Source organism: Cervus canadensis, chromosome 13 (assembly GCF_019320065.1).
Source record: "Cervus canadensis isolate Bull #8, Minnesota chromosome 13, ASM1932006v1, whole genome shotgun sequence".
Taxonomy (NCBI): Eukaryota; Metazoa; Chordata; class Mammalia; order Artiodactyla; family Cervidae; genus Cervus; species Cervus canadensis.
Window position 1 is genome coordinate 52846056 of NC_057398.1, and position 25983 is coordinate 52872038.

General features: G+C 41.7%; 1 protein-coding gene across 8 annotated transcripts in view; it reads right to left on the reverse strand.

Moving 5' to 3' along the window:
- The window catches only part of MIA3 (MIA SH3 domain ER export factor 3), a 55746-nt gene that overhangs the window by 19902 nt on the left and 9861 nt on the right, over positions 1-25983 (reverse strand). For 6 of the 8 annotated variants that reach the window (XM_043485607.1, XM_043485605.1, XM_043485603.1 and 3 more), the window contains exons 4-7: positions 21918-24759; positions 20376-20537; positions 17832-17983; positions 313-444 (exon numbers count right to left, since the gene is read on the reverse strand). In XM_043485607.1, the coding sequence (XP_043341542.1) occupies positions 313-444; positions 17832-17983; positions 20376-20537; positions 21918-24759 (3288 nt within the window). Of the gene's footprint in view, positions 1-312; positions 445-1372; positions 1655-17831; positions 17984-20375; positions 20538-21917; positions 24760-25983 lie in introns of those variants that run through there. The other 2 variants (XM_043485608.1, XM_043485610.1) reach the window with 2 other exon arrangements.

Genomic DNA, 25983 nt, shown 5'->3' on the forward strand with positions numbered 1-25983 from the left:
AACACCCCATACATCTTTTAATTTATGACTGGTTATTTCTTTAGGATAGATTACTTGACATGGTATTATACTATACAAAAGGACATGAACATTTCTAAAGCTTCTGATTTGTAAACTAAAGTTTCCCCACTGAGATTATACACATGTCATCTTGTTCACCTAAGTCTTTACCAACAAAGATTACACTGAATTATTTTATAACGTTAGCTTGGATTATAAGCATTCATTTGAGTTCAAGTTAGTAATTAAAAGCAAAAGGGCCAGTGATATTCCTGTTTTAGTGAGTCTAAAGGTATAAATTAATTTACTCACAGCAAGGACAGTTCTCCAGAAGAAAACAGCAAATGAAACAATTCCTAAGGAGGCAGTGATAAGTACAGGCTTCCATGGCAGTCCATAAAAATCAGGCCCAGGCTGGACATCCTCAGGCAATGTAGCAAGGAGCTGGAAGAGAAACATTAGAAATAGTGGGAAACCTGAAAGAAATTTATGATAAAGTATCACAGAGAATCATCCACAGAAATCTAATTCAATCTCCATTAGACAGCGATCCCCTGAACGTTCTTCATTATTTCCACTGCTTAAAAGAAAAGAAGATACTGGCAGCCTCCTCTTTCCTGTTTGGCTTGAAGTCTTTTTAAACATTATAAATCTCAATCTCTTTATGTGGAGCATATATTTCCATTTTGCAACAGTCTCCAAAACACCATTTTGTCCCACACACGGGTAGAATCCCTCTGGATCACCCTTTCTCTGAGTTAATTTGTATGACTTGAGAAGCCACATTAAAAAAAAAATTGAAACATTACTATAGAAGCTTTTACAGCTGCTAATAAAACCTGAGTGATAATGAACACCACAAACAATTAGCTTTTCCTCTGAGATCTGAAGTCTTAACTGTTTTCTATTTACATAAAACCAAACACTGAGAAACTTCAGACAGTTCCCGATAACTGGTCTAGACAGACCGCTCTCAACTGGTTCCTAGAAATTCTGTTTCATTACAAACAGGGCATTACACTCCTCTCCTTTTCTACACTCTTTACTGTTGTACCGACCTCATCCCCCAACGGTGTAATGGGTCAAGTGAAAAGGACCCGCGGGGACGTGATACTCAGTTATTTTGACCGTGACTGTACACTCGAAAGCAACACACTGCCTGCCACATCATAAGCACTCAATTAAAAAAAAAAAAAAAGAAAGCGCCACAAAACCTTCTCAAATACACTCCCACCATCTCCTTAAACAGCACCGGAAAGTCCTGCCGCCTCCGGCCTGACACACACTTTATTTCTCCTCCGCCCGGTCAGGACACCCACTCCGCTCAGAACTCGTCCACCCGCCTGCCAGAGCTGAGGGTGAGGGCCGTCACCTCCAGAAGCCTGGCTATCAGGGCTGCGTAGAGCACCGACAGGGGTCCCAGAAGCTCCGGGTCCCCCGGGGAGGAGGTAACAGAAGGCACCGTGGCAGGTACTGAGTCCATCGTGACGGGACAGCGGAGCGCGGCCGACGCTTCCCTGGTGGACGGCACCAGAGCCCCTCTCTATCACCGCTTCCTCCTTCGGAAAAGACCCGGCTCAGGGGGCGGAAACTCGGACTGAACTTCGCCTTCCTCGGCCTCCGGCACTTTCGCCCCGCGCCTCCTGGAAAACACGTCATAACACACGGCCCCTGGCGGAAGTACGGACGCCTACGGGGGCCGGGCCCGCGGGGGGCGGGGCCACAGCGGAAGAAACCAACGGTCGAGCGCGACGCGGAGAGAAGAGCAAAGACCCCGAGTGACAGCAGGGGGAGACGGAACGGCTCAGCAAGGGGGAGGGAAAGCGCGATTCCCTGGGCCCGGGAGTTTCGAGGACAATCAGCGGAGGCTGGGGGAAAGGAAGAAGGTGGCCCACTCACGCCTGCGCAGAGCTGGACCCTTTTATCTCCAGGTGCTGAGACGCCAGCCGCTCCCGGTGCCTCTGATGGACCGCCCTCCGCCTCGGCCGCGACGCAGGGCCAGGTTCCTTCCCGGCTCTCTGCGGCCTCCGGCTTACTTTTTCCCTGCCAGGCTTCCTAGTGTTCCTACTGCCCCCACGTTCTCGCTGATGCCCCTCTAAGAAGTGTAATTCTACGGTAGCTTGTCATTTCTACACTTATGCCAGTGGGATCAGTTCTGAGTCCCACATTTTACGGTTTTAGGATTTGTGGAAAAGGACAAGGAACAGTCTGGAAATCGCGTTCTAAGGGCTGAAGATAATAAAAATATTTAACCCTGGGGGGTGGAGTGGCTGATGTTTTTAGACGTTTAAAGGTATGTATGTTTATGAGTTGAATATGAAGTCAATTCAGAAGAACAATTAAGCAGGGAAAGCTAGAAATAGAAGGGGGGTGGGGGGAGTAGTGGGCCAAGTCATGCTCCATAATTAAAACAGTATGGTACTGACCCAAGAATACATACAGACAGACCATGGGACAGGATAGAAAAATTTAGAAATAGACCCAACTACATTGGCAATTTAGGGTACAGTAAGAGTCAACTGTGAGAAAAACAGACTTTTTAACAAGTGGCGTTGACATAACTAGATAATCAAATGGAAAATAATAAAAATGGGATTTTTTTTCCCCCTCACTGTCCAAAAGGATAAATTCCAACTAGGTCAGAAACCTGAATGTAAAAATGAGAACAAGTAAGTACTAGAAAAAATATGGATGAATTTCTTGATTATTCAGTTCAGTTCAGTCACTCAGTCCTTTCCAACTCTTTGCAACCCCAGGGCAGCTCGCCAGCCCTCCCTGTACATCACCAACTCCTGGAGTTTACTCAAACTCATGTCCATTGAGTCGGTGATGCCATCCAACCATCTTATCCTCCGTCATTCCCTTTTCCTCCTGCCCTCAATCTTTCCCAGGATCAGGGTCTTTTCAAATGAGTCAGTTCTTCGCATAGGTGGTCAAAGTATTTGAGCTTCAGCTTAAGCATCAGTCTTTCCAATGAATATTCAGGACTGATTTCCTTTAAGATGGACAGGTTTGATCTCACAGTCCAAGGGACTCTCAAGAGTCTTCAACACCACAGCTCAAAAGCATCAATTCTTCGGCGCTCAGCTTCCTTTTATAGTCCAACTCTCACATCCATCCATGACCACTGGAAAAACCATAGCTTTGACTAGATGGACCTTTGTTGGCAAAGTAATGTCTCTGCTTTTTAATATGTTGTCTAAATTGGTCATAACTTTTCTTCCAAGGAGCAAGCGTCTTTAGATTTCATGGCTGCAGTTGCCATCTGCAGTGATTTTGGAGACCAAAAAAATAAAGTCTGACACTGTTTCCATTGCTTCCCCATCTATTTGCCATCAAGTGATGGGACCAGATGCCATGATCTTAAGTTTTCTGAATGTTGAGTTTTAAGCCACCTTTTCACTCTCCTCTGTCACTTTCATCAAGAGGCTCTTTGGTTCTTCACTTTCTGCCTTAAGGATGAGGCTACTGATATTTCTCCCGGCAATCTTGATTCCAGCTTGCGCTTCATCCAGCCAAGTGTTTCTCATGATGTACTCTGCATATAAGTTAAATAAGCAGGGTGACAGTATACAATCTTGACATACTCCTTTCCCGATTTGGAACCAGTCTCTTATTCCATGTCCCAGTTCTAACTGTTGCTTCCTGACCTGCATACAGGTTTCTCAGGAGGAGAAATCTGTATTTCCCATCTCTTTCAAGAATTTTCCACAGTTGTTGTGATACACACAATCAAAGGCTTTGGCATAGTCAATAAAGCAAAAATAGATGTTTTTCTGGAACTCTCTTGCTTTTTCGATGATTCTGCAGATGTTGGCAATTTGATCTCTGGTTCCTCTGCCTTTTCTGAATCCAGCTTGAACATCTGGGAAGTTCACAGTTCACATACTGTTGAAGCCTGGCTTGGAGAATTTTGAGCATTACTTTACCAGCGTGTGAGATGAGTGCAATTGTGTGGTAGTTTGAGCATTCTTTGGGATTGCCTTTCTTTGGGACTGGAATGAAAACTGACCTTTTCCAGTCCTGTGGCCACTGTTGAGTTTTCCAAATTTGCTGGCATATTGAGTGTAGCACTTTCACAGCATCATCTTTTAAGATTTGAAATAGCTCAACTGGAATTCCATCACCTCCATTAGCTTTGTTCATAGTGACGCTTCTTAAGGCCCACTTGACTTCGCATTCCAGGTTGTCTGGCTCTAGGTGAGTGATCACACCTTCATGATTATCTGGGTCATGAAGATCTTTTTTGTATAGTTCTTCTGTGTATTCTTGCCACCTCTTCTTAATATCTTCTGCTTCTGCTAGGTCCAGACCATTTCTCTCCTTTATTGTGCCCACCTTTGCATGAAATGTTGCCTTGGTATCTCTCATTTTCTTGAAGAGATCCCTAGTCTTTCCCATCCTACTGTTTTCCTCTATTTCTTTGCACTGATCACTGAGGAAGGCTTTCTTCTCTCTCCTTGCTATTCTTTGGAACTCTGCATTCAAATGGGAATATCTTTCCTTGTACCCTTTGCCTTTCGCTTCTCTTCTTTTCACAGCTATTTGTAAGGCCTCCTCATACAACCATTTTGCCTTTTTGCATTTCTTTTTCTTGGGGATGGTCTTGATCCCTGTCTCCTGTATAATGTCACGAACCTCCGTCCATAGTTCTTTAGGCACTCTATCAGATCTAATCTCTTGAATCTATTTCTCACTTCCACTGTATAATCGTAAGGGATTTGATTTAGGTCATACCTGAATGGTCTAGTGGTTTTCCCTACTTTCTTCAACTTAAGTCTGAATTTGGCAATAAGCAGTTCATGATCTAGGCCACAGTCAGCTCCCAGTCTTGTTTCTGCTGACTGTATAGAGCTTTTCCATCTTTGGCTGCAAAGAATATAATCAATCTGATTTTGGTATTGACCATCTGGTGATGTCCATGTGTAGAGTCTTCTCTTGTGGTGTTGGAAGAGGGTGTTTGCTATGACCAGTGCATTCTCTTGGCAAAACTCTACTAGCCTTTGCCCTGCTTCATTCTGTACTCCAAGGCCAAATTTGCCAGTTACTCCAGGTGTTTCTTGACTTCCTACTTTTGCATTCCAGTCCCATATAATGAAAAGGACATCTTTTTTGGGTGTTCATTCTAAAAGGTCTTGTACGTCTTCATAGAATCATTCAACTTCAGCTTCTTCAGTGTTACTGGTCAGGGCATAGACTTGGATTACTGTGATACTGAGTGGCTTGCCTTAGAAACAAACAGAGATCATTCTGTCATTTTTGAGATTGCATCCAAGTACTGCATTTCAGACTCTTTTGTTGACTATGATGGCTACTCCATTTCTTCTAAGGGATTCTCGCCCACAGTAGTAGATACAATGGGCATCTGAGTTAAATTCACCTGTTCCAGTCCATTTTAGTTCGTTGATTCCTAAAATGTCAATGTTCACTCTTGCCATCTCCTGTTTGACCGCTTCCAATTTCCCTTGGATCATGGACCTAACATTCCAGGTTCTTATGCAATATTGCTCTTTATAGCATCAGACTTTACTTCCACCACCAATCACATCCAGAACTGGGTATTGTTGCTTTGGCTGTGTCTCTTTATTCTTTCTGTAATTATTTCTCCACTGATCTCCAGTAACATACTGGGCACCTACCAACCTGGGAAGTTCATCTTTCAGTGTCCTAGCTTTTTGCCTTTTCATACTGTTCATACTTGAGGTTCCCAAGGCAAGAATACTGAAGTGGTTTGCCATTCCCTTCTCCAGTGGACCACATTTTGTCAGAACTCTCCACCATGACCCATCCATCTTGGGTGGCCCTACACAGCATGGCTCATAGTCTCATTGAATTAGACAAGGCTGTGGTCCATGTGATCGGATTGGTTAGTTTTCTTGATTACTAGGAGTGAGGAAAACCTTCCTAATTATGTCTCAAGATCTAAAGGAAAAGATTTGTAAACTTGATTACTTAGAAATAAAAAAAAAAAAAAAAGTGTTGTCCAACTCTTGGGACTAAAATAAGCAAAGTTTGACAGTGAAAACCTGAGGAAAAAAATTTGAAATTTGTTACAAAGGGTTAATATTCCTAAAGAATAAAGAACTTTACAAATAGAGAAGTCGGCCAGCAAGCCTACAAAATATGAGCAGAAAAAAATGAAGATAGTCCTCAGGAAAGCAGCAGGAAGAGCTCACAGACATAGGGAAACATGCTCTGTCTCAATCATAATAAAAGAAGTACAAATTAAACCTATATTGAGATACCATTTCTCACTTCTATTGGCAAGATCCAAACATTTAACAACATACTCTTTTAGTGAGAGAATGCAGAGGAAATGGGTACTCATATATTACTGATCATTATACAAAATGATACAAACCCCTATGAACAAAAATCTAGCAACATCTCCCCAAATTACCTGTGTAATAACCTCTGACACAACAATCCCTATATATTCTAAAGATCTGTCTCAAAGATATTAGAACTAGAATAACAAATGCTAGAAAGATATATGTACAAAGCCTTGTTATAATAACAAAAGATTGGAAATAACCAAACCGTCCAATGATAGAACAAATGTTGAATACATTAAAATGTACAGCTGACCACTGAACACCACAGAGATTAGGGGTACTAACCCTTGGTGCAGTCAAAAATCCCCACATATTTTACAGTTAGTGGGCTCTCCTTAGACAAGAGTCCTCCTGCCTTCGAGGATTCAACCAACTGTGGATTGTGTAGCACTGTAGTATGCATTTAATGGGAAAAAAAACCAAACATGCATAAGTAGGGATCCAAGCAATTCAAACTTGGATTGTTCAAGGGTCAACTGTAGTATGAAACTGGAAAAAAGAAATGAAATAATTTTATATACCGCTAGGGTTTTACTTCATATATATATATATGAGAGAAGAATCTTACAGCTTCTAGGTAAAACTGACATGTAGTAAACTACACTTACTTAAACACACAATCTGATAAGTTCTGACAGATGAATACATCTGTGAAAACATCACACTCACAATAATGAACATACCCTTCACCTCCAAAAGCCTCATCATCCCCTTGGTAATCCCACCTCCTGCCACTTGTCATTCCTCCCTGCCCCCTAGCAGAATTGCTGTCCTAATAGATTAGTCTGCATTTCCTAATGTTTTATATATATGGAATAATTCGCTATGTATTCTATTTTCTCTGGCTTGTCTCACTCAATATAACTTGAGATTAATCTGTGTTGCTGCATAGATCAACAATCATTACTATTTTACTGCTGAGTAGCATTTCATTGTATGGATAAACCACAATTCATTCACTTACTAACCAGCTGATGGACATTTTTGTTTCTCCACTTTTTGACTTTTGCAAACTGAGCTGCTACAAACCTTGATATACAAGGCGTTCTATGGATGTATAATTTGTGCTTGGTAGAAGAATGGCTAGATCATTTGACAGGTGTATGTCTACCTTTCTAAGAAACTGACCAACTATTTTCCAAGGTGGTGGTACCATTTTATATCCCCACGTGCAGTGTACGGTATTTCCAGTCCCTCCACATCTTCCCCAACACTTGGTCTTTTTAATTTCAGTTGTTATTTAGTCATGATGGTTTAAATTTGCATTTCCCTCATAATTAATGATGTTCAGCTTTTTATTTTTTGAATGTGCTTATCTGCTATCCACATCTTTTTTCGTGAACTGTTATTTTACTGGCTTTTTTCTTAGTGAATTTTGAGAGTTCTTCATATAATCAGGATATAAGTCCTTTATCAGATATATGCTTTGTAATGACTCCCTCCTAGTCTGTGGCTTGATATGGTTAAGTTTAAGCCCAGCATCTTTTTTTTTTCCTTCTGTTTATCCCATCTGTTCTTTGTTCCCCTTTTCCTCTTATTCTACCTTCTTTTGGATCACGTCTTTTCAATGATACTAATTTATCACCTTTGTTGATTTATTAGCTGTAATTCCTTGTTTTGTTATTTTAGTGGCTGATTTAGAGTTTATACTATACTATATGTGTGTGTGCTCAGTCGGTTGGTCGTATCTAACTCTTTGTGACCCCATGGGTTGTAGCCCACCAGGCTCCTCTGTTCATGGGTTTCTGCAGGCAAGATTACTGGAGTGGGTTGCCATCCCTTTCTCCAGGGGATCTTCCCTATCCAGGGATCAAACCCGGATCTCCTACATTGCAGGTGGATTCTTTATTGTCTGATCTACCAGGGAAGCCCATACTATAATACTATACATCTATACTATTATACTATACATCTTTAAATTGATCAATGATCACAGCCTACATTCAAGTGATACTGTACTACTTCATGTATGCAATAAGACTTTTACAAGAGTTATCACCTTCCTCCCTCTCCTGATCAATAGTATAAATACTATTGTTGTCATATATTTTATCCTTTACATATTTTGTAAACCCCATTATACACTGATAATATTTTTCTTTAAACAGCAAATTAACTTGTAAAGATATTTAAATAATAAGATAATGGTTTTATATATTTAGCCATATACCTACCATTTCTGGCATTCGTCACTACTCTGTGTAGGTCCATTATATCCATCTCTTGTCATTTTTCTTAAGCCTAAAGGTCTTTGCTTAACATTTCTTATGGTGCAGGTATCCTGGTGAATTTTTTCAGCTCTTGTAGGTGGGGGGTGGGGGGAAGAGTCTTCATTTTTGAAAAATATTTTACTGTGTATAATGTTGGAGATCAACAGTATTTCTCAAGTATATTAAAAGATATTATTCTACTATATTCTCCCATGCCTTGTTTCCAATAAGAAATCTGATATCAATGTTATCTTAGTTCCTAAAATATCTCTTTTCTCTGGCTGATACTGCTCTTTATCACTTACTTTGTGCAATTTGATTATGATATATGTCCATTTGAGCCCTGGGTCGGGAAGCTCCCCTGGAGGAGGAGATGGCAACCCACTGCAGTGTTCTTTCCTGGGAAATCCCATGGACAGAGGAGCCTGGCGGGCTGCACTCCACGGGGTCGCAAAGCGCTGGACCTGATGAGCAACTGAGCACGAGCACACGCCTTTGTGCGGTCTTCTTCGTGCTTCTTATACTTGGGTTCCATTGACCTTGGCTCTGTAGGTGCAGCTTTCATAAAGTTTAGAAATTTTTCATCCTTTATTTCCTCAAATAATTTTCTGAACACCTCTCTATCCTTTCCTCCAGGGATTCCAGTTAAATGTATTAGATTGCTTGAAAAGTGTCCCCACAGCTCACTGATAATCTGTTCAGTTTTCTTTTTTTTCCCCATATGTTTCCTTTTAGATGTCTTCTATTGCTATATCTTCAAGTTCACTAATCTTTTCATCAACAATGTCTAGTCTAGCATTAATCCCACACAGTATATTTTCACCAGAGGCGTTTCATCTCTAGAAGTTTGGATCTTTTCTAAAACATATTTTTCATGTCTCTACATTAACTTTTTTAATATCTGAAATATGGCAGTAGTTAACTGTTTAATACCATCATCTAATTCTAACATCTCTGACAGTCCTTTGTTGGCTTTGGCTGATTTTTCTCATTATCACAGGTCATCTTTTCTTGCCTCTGCATGCCTGATAATCTTTGACAGGATGCCATACTTTGTGAATAAATGTGATGCTCAATTTTTTACATCAGTTTGACTGATCCTAGGGCACCCAGATTAAATGTTATTTGGGGGTGTGTCTTTGTGTGTTTCCAGATGAGATTAGCATTTGAATTGATACAATAAGTAAAGCAGATTGGCCTCCTCACTGTGAGTGGGGACCATTTAATCCATCGAGGTCCTGAAGAGAACAAAGGGCAGAAGGAAAAAATGTGTCCCCTCCTTCTTGATTGCTCAAGCTGGAACATCAGTCTTGTGCTCCTGGTTCTCAGGCCCTCAGACCTAGGGGAGAATCAGTTCCCCTGGTTCTCAGGTCTTTGGACTTGGACTGATTACAACCCAACTTTACAGGGTCTCCAGCTTGCATATTGCAGACTGTGGGACTTCTCAGCTCCATCTGTAACTCAATTCCTTAAACTAAATCTCTTCTTGTATGTATATCCTACTGCTTCTCTAGAGAACCCTGACTAATACACCAGATATTCTTAAGCTTTGTTCTGGGATGCAGGTAAATTGCTGGGGAACAGTTTGGTTCTATTGGGTCTTGCTTTTAAGATTTGTTAAGGAGGACAAGAACAGCATTTAGGCTGAGGCAAGACCCTTCTGAGACTCTACCTAATTAATTCCCTTAAAATTACGAGGTACTATTCCTGGCCCTGTGTCAGCAATTGTCTCTTCTACTCACTAGATCAAGGTCACTCTCTGACCTTGAGTAGTTTGTCACCCTCACGTGTGATCAGTACTCTGGTGAATACGCAGGGGCCTTTCAAAAATCCCCAGGGCTCGCTCTCTGTGTAGCTCTCCTCTTAGACTTCCACCTTGGGAATCCTAGCTGCTTTGCTTTTCTTGGACTTTCAGCTCCATTTCCTCAGTTCAGGGTCCTCCTCTCTGTGCCACAGCCTGGGAGCTCTCTCAGCGCGGTGAGATGTGACAACTGTAAACCTCATGGCATTTGTTCTCTAGCTTTCAGACACTACTGTTCTTTGTTGCCTGATGACTTGAAAACTGCTGTGTCATGCATTTTGTCTCAGTTTGTTTCTTTTTAGCTGTTTTAGTTAAGAGAGTAAAGCTGGTATCAATAAATCGACCTCGGCTAGATGCAGAAAAGTGGAAGTCGTTCAGTCGTGTCCGACTCTTTGTGAACCCCACGGACTATAGCTCATGGGGCTCCTCTGTCCGTGGGATTCTCCAGGCAAGAATACTGGAGTGGGTTGCCATTTCCTTCTCTAGGGGAATCTTCCTGATCCAGGGATTGAACCTGCATCTCTTATGCCTCTTGCACTGACAGGCAAGCTCTTTACCACTAGCACCACATGGAAAGCCCAAATGCAGAAATCATTTGCTTATTTTTTAATGGCAGGGTAGATAATGAAATTAATTTTTAAATTACCTATAGAAGAACATATCAACAGGTTGGATGGAAATAGGACAAAAGCTAGACTTCTCTGAACAGACTTTGTTTTACAAATTGACTTTGGCTCTTGTAAATTTGTTAGATAATTATAAAGTTTAAAAATCTTTAAAAAAAATCCCTAAAAATTGAAAGCAAAAATGAAACAACTAACCTAACTATGTCAATTTAACAGCAGGACAACATAAAAGGATTACTTTCAAGCATACCCCAGTAGGATACAGGTTAAAGACAAAAAGAGCCGCAAGATATCCTTGCAATATTTTCAGCAACACATTGTGGGTGGTAGTGTTGATATGGCATTTTTAATACTGTTATGTGAATACTGTAAAATAAGGTAAATAAATAATTATGTTGATGTCATTAAAAACTGGGACTTCCAACATCGGAGAAAGAAAATACAATGTCAGATAGACATGGTTAAGTAAAATTCCATTAGCACCTGGAACTCTGATTGGGAATATCCAAATGGCATCATAATGAACAGTCACATAAAAAAATCCTCCCTTACATCCTAGCTTTGTCCTCTGAAAAGGCCTAGTAATGATGGCCAACTCTAAAGCAGTAAGTGATCCAGAATGTTGCCTCTGAATACCATTTCCCAGTAAAAGGAAAAAAGACTCTTTAGAGAAATAACTCCTTCAAGATATGAGCAGGAAATGTACAAAATGAGCTTGGAACATCTTGTTACACTAGAAAGCAAGGAAGGTTATCAATGAGCACAAGATGATGTCAAAAGAGGCCAGGAGCCAAGCTGAAGAGGCTCCCAGTAACCAAAAACGGGAAAGAGTAAGCACTGATAAGAATAATAACTACTGTGGATTATAACAAATCAAATACTTTAAAATTCATGCATCCTAATGATTCTCAGAAAAGAGTTAGAAGAAACACACCCATAAACCTTTGAGGCACCTTTGGATAATGCTAAGACAACTCATTATTTTGAAAACTATTTAAACAGAAAGAAACAAATATTTATACTGCGTTAAGTATACAAACCAATTCTCAGTGTAAAGGATAGTTGATTATTAAGTGTCTCTTTGTAGAAGTGTCCCAGCCTTTAAATGATGTGGGAACACTGTAAGTAGACAACAGACACCTCCTGATGGAAGTAGGACATCTTCTATTAAGTATTCCTGCCAAACAAAAATGAAACTGAATCTGGACTCCCAATATGACTAAGCAATTACCAAGAAATATAAACAACAAGGGAAAATGTTCAATTGTACTAGAGGAACGCAGTTAGCAAAACCCACACTATGGTACTTCCTAGCAGCCAAACAAACCTGTCTCTTTAGTGAATACACTGAACAAACAAACAAAATAAAACAAACAAACAAAAAGAAGACATGTATAGACTGAGTTAACTGATCTGATACTCGCCCTCCCACTGAAAATAACTAGAAAACTGGACAAAATTTATGGGAAAAAAAAAAAAAAGGTGTTCAGGTAGAGAGCAAGAGGCAGCACACAATTGCGACTCCTAAGGAAAGGGTAACAAATTAGTTGAGCCCTGTGATCACCCGGCTTTTTACCTGGAGGCACTTTCTAGACCACAATACAGGGAAGATAAGCAAAATATACCAATCTTGCCAAGGAGGCGGAGATCAGAGTTCAGGGAGGCTGAGGTGCCTGACACATGCACGGACAGTTACCGGAAAGATGAGAACTACAAAGAAAAAGAGTTCTAGGAATCTGCAAGGATGTCTCCTTCAGTCGTGGGCTGAATTCAAAGCAGCACCTGTATAAGCAAGATTCCTTGAGGATCAGCAGAGAACAACTATGGGCAAAAAGAACAACTTGCAAGGAGGCTGGAAGCTGAACAATTTCCAGTTAATGCAGGGCTGGGAGACATCTGTATTCCAGCTAGTCAGCATGAACTGACCTTAATGAATGCTCAGGGCATTTAGTAGATTCCAGAAGAATAACATCATTGTAGTAGGGAAACACTAGTCCTGGAGTAAATACTACTATACACACTATACCTCGCAACAAATCTTAAAAATAGGACTAAAAAGGATCAAGCTGATCTTCAAGTAACTTAACAGTATAGAAAAACAAACTTCAACACTTTTTTAAAGGAAGCCACCAAAATCCAGGCACCCAACATTACATTCCCAGTGCCTAGTATTCAAAAAGAAACAAAAACAATCAAACCAAAAAAAAAAAAAGCAAAAAAAAAACCCCAAACAAACACAAAACCTCTAGACGTGAAAAAAAGCAGAAAAATGTATCCCATATAAGAGATAAGTCAACCTACAAAAATAGACCAAGAAATTACACGAGATGACAGAATGTTAGCTTTAAGGGGCTTTAAAAGAATCATTTAAAAATATATTGAGGAATTTTTTTTTAATGACCATAGTGAGGAGAGAAATGGAAGATATAAAATAAAACTAAGTGGAACTTTTAGAGCTAAAAAATAAAATAGCCAAAATGAAAATTTCACTTGATGGCTTAAGAGCAGATAAAATACCACAAAAGATCAATAAACTTAAAGATAGCAACAGGAAGTACTTAAATTGAAGCTAAGATATAACAAGACTAATAACAACAAAGAACAGAGCCTCAGTGACCCGTGGAATTACATAAAATGAGCTAACATAAATACAATTGGAGTCCTAGAAAGAGAGGCAAGAGAAGGGTGAACACAAAAATTTTTGAAAAAAAGGTGAAAACACAGAACTGCATACAGAAAGGGTGAATTTTACTAGATGTAAATTATGCTTTAATTAATCTGACTTTTTAAAAAGGTGTTTATTCATAGATGCTATGGTCATCTACACAGAGAATCCTATGAAATCTACACCCCCCCCCTTAGAAATAATAGATAATTTAGAAAGATAATAAGTAAATTTGATAAGATACAAGGTCAGTACAAAAAATTCAACTGTATTTCTAGGTATCAGCAAAAAATTGCGAACAAAATGTAAAAAAATACCATTTAGAACATCAAGAACCATGAAATACCTGACATACATAAACAAAATATGCATGAAACTTGTACACTGAAAAGTACAAAGCCCTGTTGAGAGAAACTATAGAGATCTAAATGAATGCAGAGATGAACTCAGTTCATCTTAATTAGAAACCTTAATATTTGTTGATACCAGTTCTTCCCAAATTCATCTATGGATTCAGTATAAGAACAATCAAACACTCAGCATGAGTTTTTGTAGAAAGTCGTAAGCTGATTCTGAACTTTATGTGGAAATGCAAAGGAAATGCAGTGACCAAAACAATTTCACAAAGGAACTACCTCATTGCAAAACCTACTATAAAGCTATAGTAATCAAAACAGTGTGGTATTGTCTTAGGATAGGATCAATAGAACAGAATAGAGTCCAGAAAAAGACATATATATGTGGTCAACTGATCTCAACTCAAGGTGCCAATGTAATTTAAAGGGGAAAGAAATGGTCTGGGAGCAAATGGATATCCATTTGGGGGGAAAAAATTAAACCTGATCTCTACCTCACAACATTCACAAAATTTACTCAAAATGGAACAAAGTCTTAATCATGAAAGGGTGTAACAATAAAACTTCTAGAGGAAAATATGAAAATATTCACATCATTGGAACTGCCTATGATTCCTCAGGCAGGAGACAAAAGGCACTTAACATAAAAAGTGAACATTAATAAAATGGTGCTCATCAAAGTTAAAAATTTGCTCTTCAAAAGACAATGCTAAGAAAGTGAAAGGCCAAGCCAGAGTCTGAAAGAAATTATTTGCAATATGTATCTGACAAAGGAGTTCTATCTAAATTATATGAATGTACAGAACTCTTAGACTTTAATATTTAGAAAAAAACCAAATGCCAGTTTAAAGAAGGACAAAAGATTTAAAGAGCTATTTCACACATAAGCCCATGAAAAAGGATGGCCACATGAAAAAGTGCTCAACCTCATTAAGCATCAGGAAATATAATTAAAACCTCAAAGGCATGCCCACTAGAATGGCTAAACTTTAAGGCTGATAATACCAGACGTTAGCAAATATGTGACCAAATGGAAGTTTTAGAAATTTTTAGTGGAAATATAAAATGGTACAGTCACTTTTGAGAGCAGTTGGGCAGTTTCCAAGATAAAATAAACTTACCATGAGGCTGGGCAGTTTCACACCTAACTATAAATCCATTTATAACTATGATTCTACAACAGGAAAAGCTAATGTACAGTGAGAAAAAGTTTTGTCAATGGTTGCCTAGAACAGGTGGTTTAGGAAAGATACACTGAGAAGGTATGCAAGGCAACTTTTTCAAACAAAAGAAATGTTCCATATTTGGTTATGGTTGCTTTTACATGAGTGTTTACATTTGTTAAAATTCATTCCTAGAATGGGTACACTTTGTTATATGTAATTTACATCTGATTAAAAGGTTTATTTAAGACATGTATGAACCCCTTAAACTTTTGGAACTCAAGATCCTGAACTGAGTAAAAACAATTTTAAAAGGAAGGGAGGGGATTCTGAAATGTGTCAAAAAATGGGTGATATTAAGGAATTACTGTTAAGTTGAGTGAGTGATGGGCCCATAATTTCACTTTACTATTCTCTCTTTACTATCACCATTTTGAAATTTTCCATGCTAAAACACTAAAGAAAAAAAAATGAAAGCATAACTTCAAATATTTAAATGATTACTATGTAAAAAAGGAATTCGATTCTAAGAGGAAAAAAAATCATATGGAGAAAAATTTGGAGTCAATATAAGAATAAAGTAGCCAACAGAGCAATGTGTGGTCTTATAAGACAGATGACTCACACTAGGAATTGTTGATGCCCAGACCCCATAACTACTAGTCAGGGCTAGAGTAGAGGAAATTAGAGCAGTTTGTGAAAAGTTGAATTAGTTGCTCTCTCAGATCTCCTCTAGCCTGGAGATTCCATCAACTGCTGATCTATGCATCTGATGTCTGGTGCAGTTTTCCCAAACAAGTCAGCACCCCATTAGTTCCCAGCTCTACAAAGAGTTATATATACCACTTATCTGATACTTTACAACAGCTATTTCATGCTTCTCATTTTTCCAATTTCCATATATATTTGATATATCCTTTTTTAAGTCTTTCATAAATCAGAATCATGCTTTATACCTCTTAGACTTTTCTATGCCTAGCATAATACTCTGCACATATTGGGCCATCCAAATACTTTCTTGACGATACCTTTCAAGTCACTGTTACTTTGTAATACGCACCCTTTTCTCTTGCCACTCATGTCTGTGTCTTCTCCCGTTATCCCTCAAGCAGAAACAATATCCTCTACCACATCTGTGTCCTCCATCCCAGTCCTAGAACAGGGCTCTGTGCATACCCACCAATAAAATGAACTCCTCCCACATCTGGAGGCTGTTAAGTTTTAGACGTGATGATGATCCATGCTGATAACCAAATTCTAATTCTGAGATCGCCTTCATCACTGAAAATTTCCTTCAGAATTCTAACTGCACAGGGCATACACATTCACTGGGGTGGCTGCCACTACCACAAACATGCAGAAAACTGAAAAACGGTTTGGTTTTCCTCCAACTTTCCCACCCTGGCAGCCTTTCTCCTGAATTCCCTGCAGTATCCAACGTTTTTATACTGCCCTCTCCGATCATCCAAATAAGAAGCAGGCAGGGGATGAGATCTTATAAAATGCCAGGCACTACACTATATACTTGATATTATCAATTCATTTAATTCTTACACTGGGGTAGGTATTATTTGCATTTTAAAGATGAAAAAGCTGAGATTCAAACTTAAGTAACCTGCCCAAGTTTCTAAATGACGAACCTGGGATTTGGAAAACAGATTATCCTCACTCAAAGCCCATGCATATAACAGAACAAAAAAATAACCCCTTTTCCTTAAAAAGTCCTGAAATAACTGAAAGTGGAGGATAGATATTTTTGATGCAGAGTATACTTTATAGCTCCAACGGTAACTTGGCCTCTGAATTCTGAAAGCTTGCTCATCATTTACCCATCATTTACCAAGAAGAATGTCCAATTCCAGAAAATACCACAAGGGGGCGCTAAGCCCTAAAAAGCTTAGATAACATTCAATGGACAGACTAAATGTCTCATATGGATCAGAATTCCTTAGACAGATAAATTTGAATAAATAATTCTGTCATAAGTGACTCTTTCTAAGAACAAATATGACCATACGTATTTCCTGCTTAAAACCTTCAACGGATCTCTAACACAACCTACCGTGACATACAACCTCCTGTACCTGTGCCCATCTCCCTCCACAAGACCACACATGCCCCTCGAACTCTATACTTGGACAACGCCAAGTAACCTTTTCTTCATGTCCCATTTCTCCAAACATACTACTTCTGTGTGATTGTGCACCTCCCCAGGCCTATTCAACAACAATTACACATCAAACTCACACGGATCCTACAACTCTGCTCAGAAGATATCTCAGCTAACTTCTGACCTTCTCTGCCCATCCTCGCACCTCAGTGAACCAATTTATTTGACATACTATCACACCACCAGGTAAATAAGTACGTCTCTTCTTTCCCACATCATGTTGTGTCTCAAGTGAATTTCATTCTCTCCCTGTTAGACTGAAAGATCCCTGAGGGAAGAACAGGTGTGCTGGTGCCCGGCACTGGCCGCCAACGTTATCTCCAAGTGCTGAACTGAACCAAGAACCCACCACCATCACACACCTGTGGCTTATTTCAGAGGCTGCCTACAAAGGTACAGGAGTAATTTTCATAAAGACATTTTAAATTCTTCACCTCACGCTTAAAATCAACTTGAAAACTGTAATAATTAACATTCGATTTGAAGAATTACATGTCAAACTTACCGTCTTAGTTAAACGAAACATGAGTGAGTATATGAAAACAACTGCATTTTCCAGGGGCGTGACACTTGCTGGTTCTTCAGTATTTGTTGCCAGCTGCTTTGGGGCATCAACAGCATCGACAGGAGTGCCTTCTGGTGTAATTATCCCTAAAGCTGAAGGAGAATGCAAATATTTTATTTAAACTTGAGGATAAGTTTTGTTTCTCTTCATTTTAAATATTTATCAAGTGCCCATTGAATATTAGTCTCTCTGCCTGGATATGTGCTTCTCCTGAAGATACTTATATATTTTTAAAAAATGTCAGCACCCGCATTAGAGCCATCACATCCTCAATTATAAAATGAACACTATCTCCGTCCCAATCTACCTGCCAGCAATTCCTCCATCACATCCCTGTCAATGCAACTGCTGTCTGAATAATACAGATTCACGGTGATTGAGGAAGACAGAATTTTATGCTTTTCCTATAGACACACTATCACATTTAACAAACATTTATTGAGTGCTGGTGACGCACTGTATTAGAAACTTCAGGCAAACAATGAGAAAGAGAAGAGTGTCAGCTTGCAGACTTGCACCCATGCTCAGCGCAGCATCTGGCACCTGGGAGGCAGTGAATGCATGAATGACAGCTACATAAGGGAGGATGGCAAACGCCGAGACGGAGGGGACCTGCTCACAGGCAGGGGCCTGGTGTAGCTCTGCAAAAGAGGTCGAATTCTACCTCTCCCTGGAAGGATCTCTACGTGAGATGGTGGTAGGGAAGGAATTTCAGGAGTTTGGGGGGTCTGGGGTGTTTCTTATAAACAGCTAAGAGTCCAAGAAGTAACTAATGAGAAGCAGGATTAGTTGCCACGCAGGTGTCTTCCAACCCTAAGATTCCACTGCCACTGACCTATGAATCTGACCACTGGTGAAGTTTTCCCAACCAGGTCAGCACCTCATCTGAGATGCATGAAGGGAGATTTGGGAAGATCATCTTCTAAAGAAGGGCATGGCGACCCACTTCAGTATTCTTGCCTGGAGAATCCCATAGACAGAGGAGCCTGGTGGGCTACAGTCCATGGGGTCGCAAAGAGTCGGACATGAATGAGCAACTAATACTTTCACTTTCACAGTTCAGTCTCTAAAGGAAGCTGTGTCACTTTGTGATGCAACTTAAAGAATGAGGCAAGACATCTGGTTTTAATTCTGCAAAGCAAAATCTTTCCTAACTCTGAAAGTTTTCAAGCAAGAAAGTATCAAGTTTATTGGTATGTGACTTATTCTCAACAAAGAGAACTTTTTTGAGAGTTTTTTAGAGTTATAAGAGTTTAAAAGTACAGAGTATTGTATATGAACGCAATATCCTCTGGAACACAAGAGACCTCTGATATGCTATTTCTTCTCAAATTAGCTGAATTCCTCTTCCTGCTGTGACCTCTCCTGTATTTTGAAGGGCTGAGGTGGTCAGGGAGGCAGCCCAGTGCCGCTAGGCCTGTGGTATCATAGGGTAAGACTCTACCTATGGGTAGAGACCACAACCTCTAAAAACACAAAATGATAATGATGTTGTATCACAATACTGGATAGACAAAATAAAACAATCGGCTATTCTGATTTATCAGTAAAATGAGTGAGCTACACAAAAGTTAGAACGTTGTTGATACTATTACTGGGGTTGCATTTTTAAAAACCTTATTTTGGGTGGGAGGTGGGAGGGAGGGGACATTTGTATACCTATGGCTGATTCATATTGATGTATGGCAGAAACCGACACAACAGTGTAATTACCCTCCAATTAAAAATAAACGAATTTAAAAAAAAAAAACCCTTTATTTTGAAAACAACTTTCTCAAGCCAAATGAAATTTGTCTCTCTCCCACTGGATGTTTACTGTGCTCGGTGATTATGTAGTCATGCTATTCCCAAGGTCTGTCCACATTGGACTGTTACATCCTGCAAAGTTCTGCACTGTTTCCTCTAATCTTATAGTATAAGGACATCTAGATGTAAATATCCCCTTCACTGTTCTAAAAGAAGTTTTACCATGACTAGGTAGCATGTTAACAAAAGGCCTGAGCCACCATGTACTCCGTGGGGAGTGGGATGGAGCAGGGAACAGTGGGAGCCAGAATTTGAGACACAGAGCAGTGGTTCTCAAACCTAAACTTCTAACAGGTCGGAATTCCCTGCACGGATTGTTAAACAAGACTGCTGGTCTCCAGCCCCAGAGCTTCCCCACTGCTGGTCTGCCTGAAAACTGCTGTTTTTGAGCATAAGACTTTTTAAGAACAGTATTTTCGATTTCCATTACTCACATAAGCTAATGCCCGCCAAGCACTGGTTGGTAGATTAGTTATGGTCTCTGACCTGCTTGCTATTACTCATCTCCATCTGTTCTGACTCCTGCTTTTCTCTGCTAGTTCCAGGACTCCTTACTTTTTAAATGCATTTATGTCTGTGTTATGGTCCCCTCCATTTCCTACTTTTATCAATAAATCTCTTAGGAGGTCTTCTCTAGAACAGGCTTCTACTTTGTAAAGAAAAATTAGCAAGTGTTACCTGGGTCTCCATCTTCCTCAGTTTTCGGCTTCTGGGTGACTCCTGAGGTACCCATGTCCCTGGTCATGGGTTGATCCAAATGGCTGGGCTCTTTGGGAATCTGCATCAGAGGAACTTCCGTGTCCTCCTGTGGGAAGTTCTCCTCCAGTGGTGGCTGGGTGTCTACAGGAGAGGACACCCTGGGCTGGCAAAGCTCAATGACAAGCCCCCCTCCAGCACGCCCCCAGCACACAACTCTGTGGCCCCCCACCCTGCCCTCCATGCGCTGGCGCCCCACAGGGCAAAACTGGGCAAGGAAAGAAGAGTTTCAATTGCTTTTCTCTCACATCACAGATATCTAATCTACATGATAAAATTTATGGAGAAACCCTGATCCCAAAGCATTTCATAAATATCTTTCTTGTAGGGACTTCAATGAACCTAACTTCCCTCTGCAAACCAACATATACCCACACAGAAAAATGTGGAAAAGGGAATTCTAGTCAATAGCGGAAATAGGAAACATCTACTCCACAAGGAAATAACAGATCTCCTCCACACAGAAGCGGGCGTGCTTCATAGAGCTGGCACAGGGAAGGGCATGACGTGCAAAGGCAGCTCGCCGAGGTGCCTGTCCAGTCTCTTCAGAGTATACCCAAGAGTCTGTATACCTTCCATCTGAGAAGCACGGGGACAGAGCAAAGAGCGCGGAGCTAGGAATCAACTTTTCTAGGGTGCTGGCTCAGGGTTGGTCCAGTCGCTATTTACGGAATGGCTTCTATGTCAAGCGCTATGTCAGCAGGCTCTGCATCCTGGTTCCATTCCTTGGCTGGAAAGGAATCTGAATGCAAGAACTCAAGGGTTTGGTAGAATTTAACTGACCGAAGTTGAATTCCTGCCTTAACAGGGCAGGAAAGAACACGTCATCCACTGAAGATGAAAGCTGGGCAGGGGGGTGACTACACTGGAAGTCCAGTAGTTAAGACTCTGTATTTCTGCTGCAGGGGGCTTGGGTTCGATCCCTGGTCAGGGAACTAAGATCTTGCACGTCGCTTGGTGTGGCCAAAAAACAAAACCAAACAAACACACACTTTCTTAAAAAAAAAAGAAGAAGAAGAAGGTTAGAGGGCAAGAACTCAGGCAAGGCATCGAGTTAAAAGTTAATGCCAGTCCATCCCTGGACAGACAGTAGTCATTTTATGATGAAGAAAATGTGTTCAAAAAAGCGCTTTCATGAAATTGGTCCTCTGTTACCAGGTCTACTTTGTATACCATTTTCTTGCTCGAGTCTTTTTCTTTTATAAAGTTTCCTGCAGAGGATGCTACCACTGCTGGTCTCAACTAAGTGAAAAGTGGATCAGGAAATATTTATCTATACTCCAGCCTCCAAGAGAGAAGGTGGGAAGGGCCGTGTGGACGTCCCTGTATTGCCCCTCCCCTCTGGGGACGCTGGGACCTGCGGAGAGAGCTTCAAACATCAGGCACGAGGCACTTCAGCAGGCCCCAGGCCCCCAAGCCTGTTTCTCAAGCCCAACCCTACAAGGCCACAGGTGGGTACCTCACCTTCCGCTGGTCCATCCCAGCCTCCCTCTACAGGCTGTGCCGCTGCCGGGGGAGCAGGCTCCTCCACCGTGGAGTGTTTGTACCTGACGAAATAGATCAGGTCTTGAACATCATCGAGCACCGCTGCCTCCTCAAAGATGCTACTGTCCTTTGTTTCCAGGTCTCTGTTTTCCGTCACGCGAGCATCAAGCATGTTCTCTGCCTCCGTCAGAATGTGAGACTCCCAAGCACGAAAGACCTTATCGAGGACTTTCTCCACGTTATAGGGCAGGCTCTCGCGCTGCGCTGACTTCAGCTTGGATGACATGTCCTGGAACATGGCTTCCAGCGTGTGGATGTCAAAGTACTTCTGGAATCGCTGCAGAGACTGCTGATCTTTAAAGAAGCTGCTGATTATGGGCAAGTCCTCCGAATGGACACTCTCCTCAGGCTGCACGGGGGCATGTGGAGCCCAGGGGAACGAGTCATCGTCACGGTCCTCGGAGGCAGACCCCTGGCTTCCCGGGTCCACGAATTTCTCTACGTCCTCCTCCTCCTCTTTCGAGGGTTCTACCCCAGGATTCTCAGTGAGCCCTGAGGTCTTTGGGTGGCCCTCATGGTTGTCTTCTTTAAGATAATCGGGATCTTTCTTCTGAGACGCTTCACCTAACTCTGGAGTCTGATTTTCTTTCTTGCCAGGAAAGTCACTTCCTTCAGAGGGTCTCTGTGCCTTCTGATGCAGAGGAGAGCTTCCTTCTTTTTCCACCACCGGACCACCTGGGTCCCTGCCCAGACTGTCTACCCCTTTACCTGCAGTCTCATTTTTTCTTTCATTTTCCGATATATGATTAGCAGCTTCTTTGTTTTTTTCAGTTTCTGGATCAGTCTTAATGGCACCTGAAACAGGTTTTTCAGGGTTTTGCAGGTCAGCATCTAACCTCTTATCCTGAATCTCAGGGCTTTTTTCTTTAGACTGCTTCGCACTTATAGCATTTTCATCCTCCAGGAGTTCTTCAGGGCTGTAATCGTCATCTTCTGGGTTTGGTTCTTTTGGGTGGAAGCCTCGTCCTCCTGTGCTATCGGTTAGGCCTGTTTTTCCTACTTCCTGCCCTTCATCGGAGGCATCCTTGGTGACCCTGGTGATCTCTTCCTCAGAGGCATCCTTGGTGACCCTGGTGACCTCTTCCTCAGAGAGCTTTCTCTTCTCGCTCACTTGCTTATGAACTGCGGCAGCCACATCTCCTTGTTGCCAGGAGAGATTTCTTTCCAGAATGGGACCCTCTTCTTCCCGGTCTCCCAGCAAGCCAGTGTCATCTGGAGAGGAGGACCTAGTCTGATTTTGAAGTTTAAGAAGCCGATCCTTTATAAGTTCTGGGCTCGGATGCTCCCCTGAAAGCACATGTGGCTTAGGTCCACTTAGTGAACCGTCTACTTCCTCCACGCTGTCTCTGGAAGCATTAGGCTGATGACTGCCCAAGGGCGCTGCCACACCCACGGATTCCTGCTCAGTCTTTCCTTCATCCCCTCGATTCCCTGCCGCTTCTGCTTGCGGAACTGAGTCACTCTCTGAGGCACCTTCCAAACTCCGCCCTGTGGGCTTTTCTTCATAAAGCATTTCTTTTGAGATGTGAACGGCTGCTCCTTTCAGGACAGTCTCTTGCTTACCAAAGGCTGATTTTAATGTTTCTGTACTTTTTTCAGCAGCTGGGAAAGAGCTGAGGTGGCCACTGTGAGAAGAACCGTGCATGGTCTGGTCTTCTTGTGTCTCCTCCTCTAGCCCCACCTCATGCCGCACCAAGTCCCTCTTGGGTTCCTCAGCTTTCCGCCCCTTGCCTTTAATGTGAAGTTCTGCGCCCACTTCTGGGTCCTTGTCATTGTCTGCTTTAGGGACTTCAACATTCACAAGGCTGTCTGCTGCCTTTTCAGGGTCAATATGATCTTCTGGTCGTGGTTTCCCCAATCTGCTATCCACAACTAATGGGTCATCCTCTTCCTTTGAATCAGAACTCTCTAAATCTGTGTCTGTGTTTTCTTCCCCTTCCGTAACATCAGAGAAGATAATATCTTCCTGGGGTTTTGGTATCTTCTTGTCACCCTTTTTGATGCCTGGGGGCTGAGTTTCCTCAACTTTATGCTCTTCGTGTGAATTCTGCTCTTTCTCCGTCGGGTGTTTCTCAATTCCAGAGTGCCCTGGAGTTTTTGTATCTTCTCCATCTGTAAAAGTTAGTAACGGCAGCTCATTGGAGTCTTCTTTATTCTCCTCTTCTTCCTTTCCCACTGTGTAATACTCAGGATCCAAATCCTCAACAAAATCGTCCTCTAACGAAGTAACAAGTCTGGTTGTCTCATCATCAGATACAAGTGCATCGGTAGTTGAGCCAAATTTGGTTTTCAAGTCCAGAGTCATTTCTGTTTTCAAAAGTTTATAAGCATCGATCTTCTCCTGCTCACGTGAGACCTGAGAACTATTGCTGGTTTTGTTGTTTTCACTTTCTGGCACTTTTAACTTATCTTGCAGCATTTCTCCAAAAGATTCAAATGAAGTTCGCTCTCCCTGAGCATGACCTGTTTGACTGTTTAACTGGGGGTGGCTCTTCTGAGCCTCAGATCTTTCCCTGAGTTCCGCAGTGTTTTCTGAGAATACACTTTCATTTTCCTCTGAGTTGGGTTCTCCTGGCTCAGGTTCAGCGTCACTTTCATTAGATGCTTCAGGAGGTTCTTCCACATGCTGAGCAGTTTTTTCTTTAACTTCTTCAGAATCTTCAGTAGCAGAATCGTAAAATTCCAAAAACCCTAAAAGTTCTTCGACATTATAATTATCAAAATCATCTCTTCCCCCATCAAAACAAACGAAATCTGTCTCCTGCAAGGCAAAGAAAAACATTAGCGTGTCACTAACTGAGCGTCACAAGAACAAGTGCTTGCCCACGCTAATGACAGAGATGATTGCAAACTCATGTTTGGCCCTGGAGGGGCTTTTGTGCCAACCCTGGGGAGTCAGGAGAGAGAAGGATGGACCCCACCTTTCCCTTGGCTCCCTATTTCCATGAGGAAGGGCTCCTACCCGAGTAACGTTCCTGGCTTCCCTTCACTCTTTCTCCCTGAGGAGCAGTGACTCCTGTCGCTGGTGGGTTTGTCCTGCACCACCTGTCCTCTGCTTGGGCCTGGCTGGAGGGGACACACACCCTCTCTCTTCCACGCTGTCAGTTTTACAAGCGACAGTCCACTAGGAGAGCCCCCTGGTTGGCTAGCTCTGCCTGTGTCTGGTAAGCCTGTCTCGTTCTAGACTGCCGCGTTCAAAAGCCCATTAATTTCTGCACACTTGAGCTGTGTTCTCCAAGAAGTTTTATCAGTAAGTGATGGTGACATCCTGGTCTCCAACCACCTGCCTGCTGGGTTTCTCAGTCTGTTCTGGGTACAAGTAGGGAAAAGTATGGCATCATTTATTGGTCCTCCCACCTTCCAGCATCTATGCCTGATGCTCTGGGAATTTACCCCACAACAGTTTGTCCAGAAGAAACTGGAAGACCACCCAGCATCTCCATTATCCTCCCTTCTAGGCTGTACCTTCCTGCTTCCCTAGCTGGAAACAGGCAGTACCACCTTGCTGACAGGCTCTCGGTCTACAACAGATTCCTGACTTATACCTTCCTTGGACTGGGAAAGCTAAATCAGCTTAAGGAGCATCTTACTGAAATACAAGTAAGTGCAGGGGAAGTAAAAATATTGAGGGACAAAGAACGGTGTCAAGGGGCTCCCACTTAACCATCACAAGTACAGCTTGAAGACAAGATTCAGTGAGGGATACACTCTACTCTAAATCAGGGTTCTGATTAGGTGTCAAAGAGATCTGCTTTCGGACTGCCCATAAACCTAATACTTTTTTTTGACCTCTGCTAGTAAACAAATTGACATAAAAGGGGTCATTAAACAGAGTCAGTCAGTCAGTTCAGTCGCTCAGTCATGTCTGACTCTTTGCGATCCCATGAACCGAAGCGTGCCAGGCCTCCCTGTCCATCACCACCTCCCGGAGTCCACCCAAACCCATGTCCATTGAGTCAGTGATGCCATCCAACCATCTCATCCT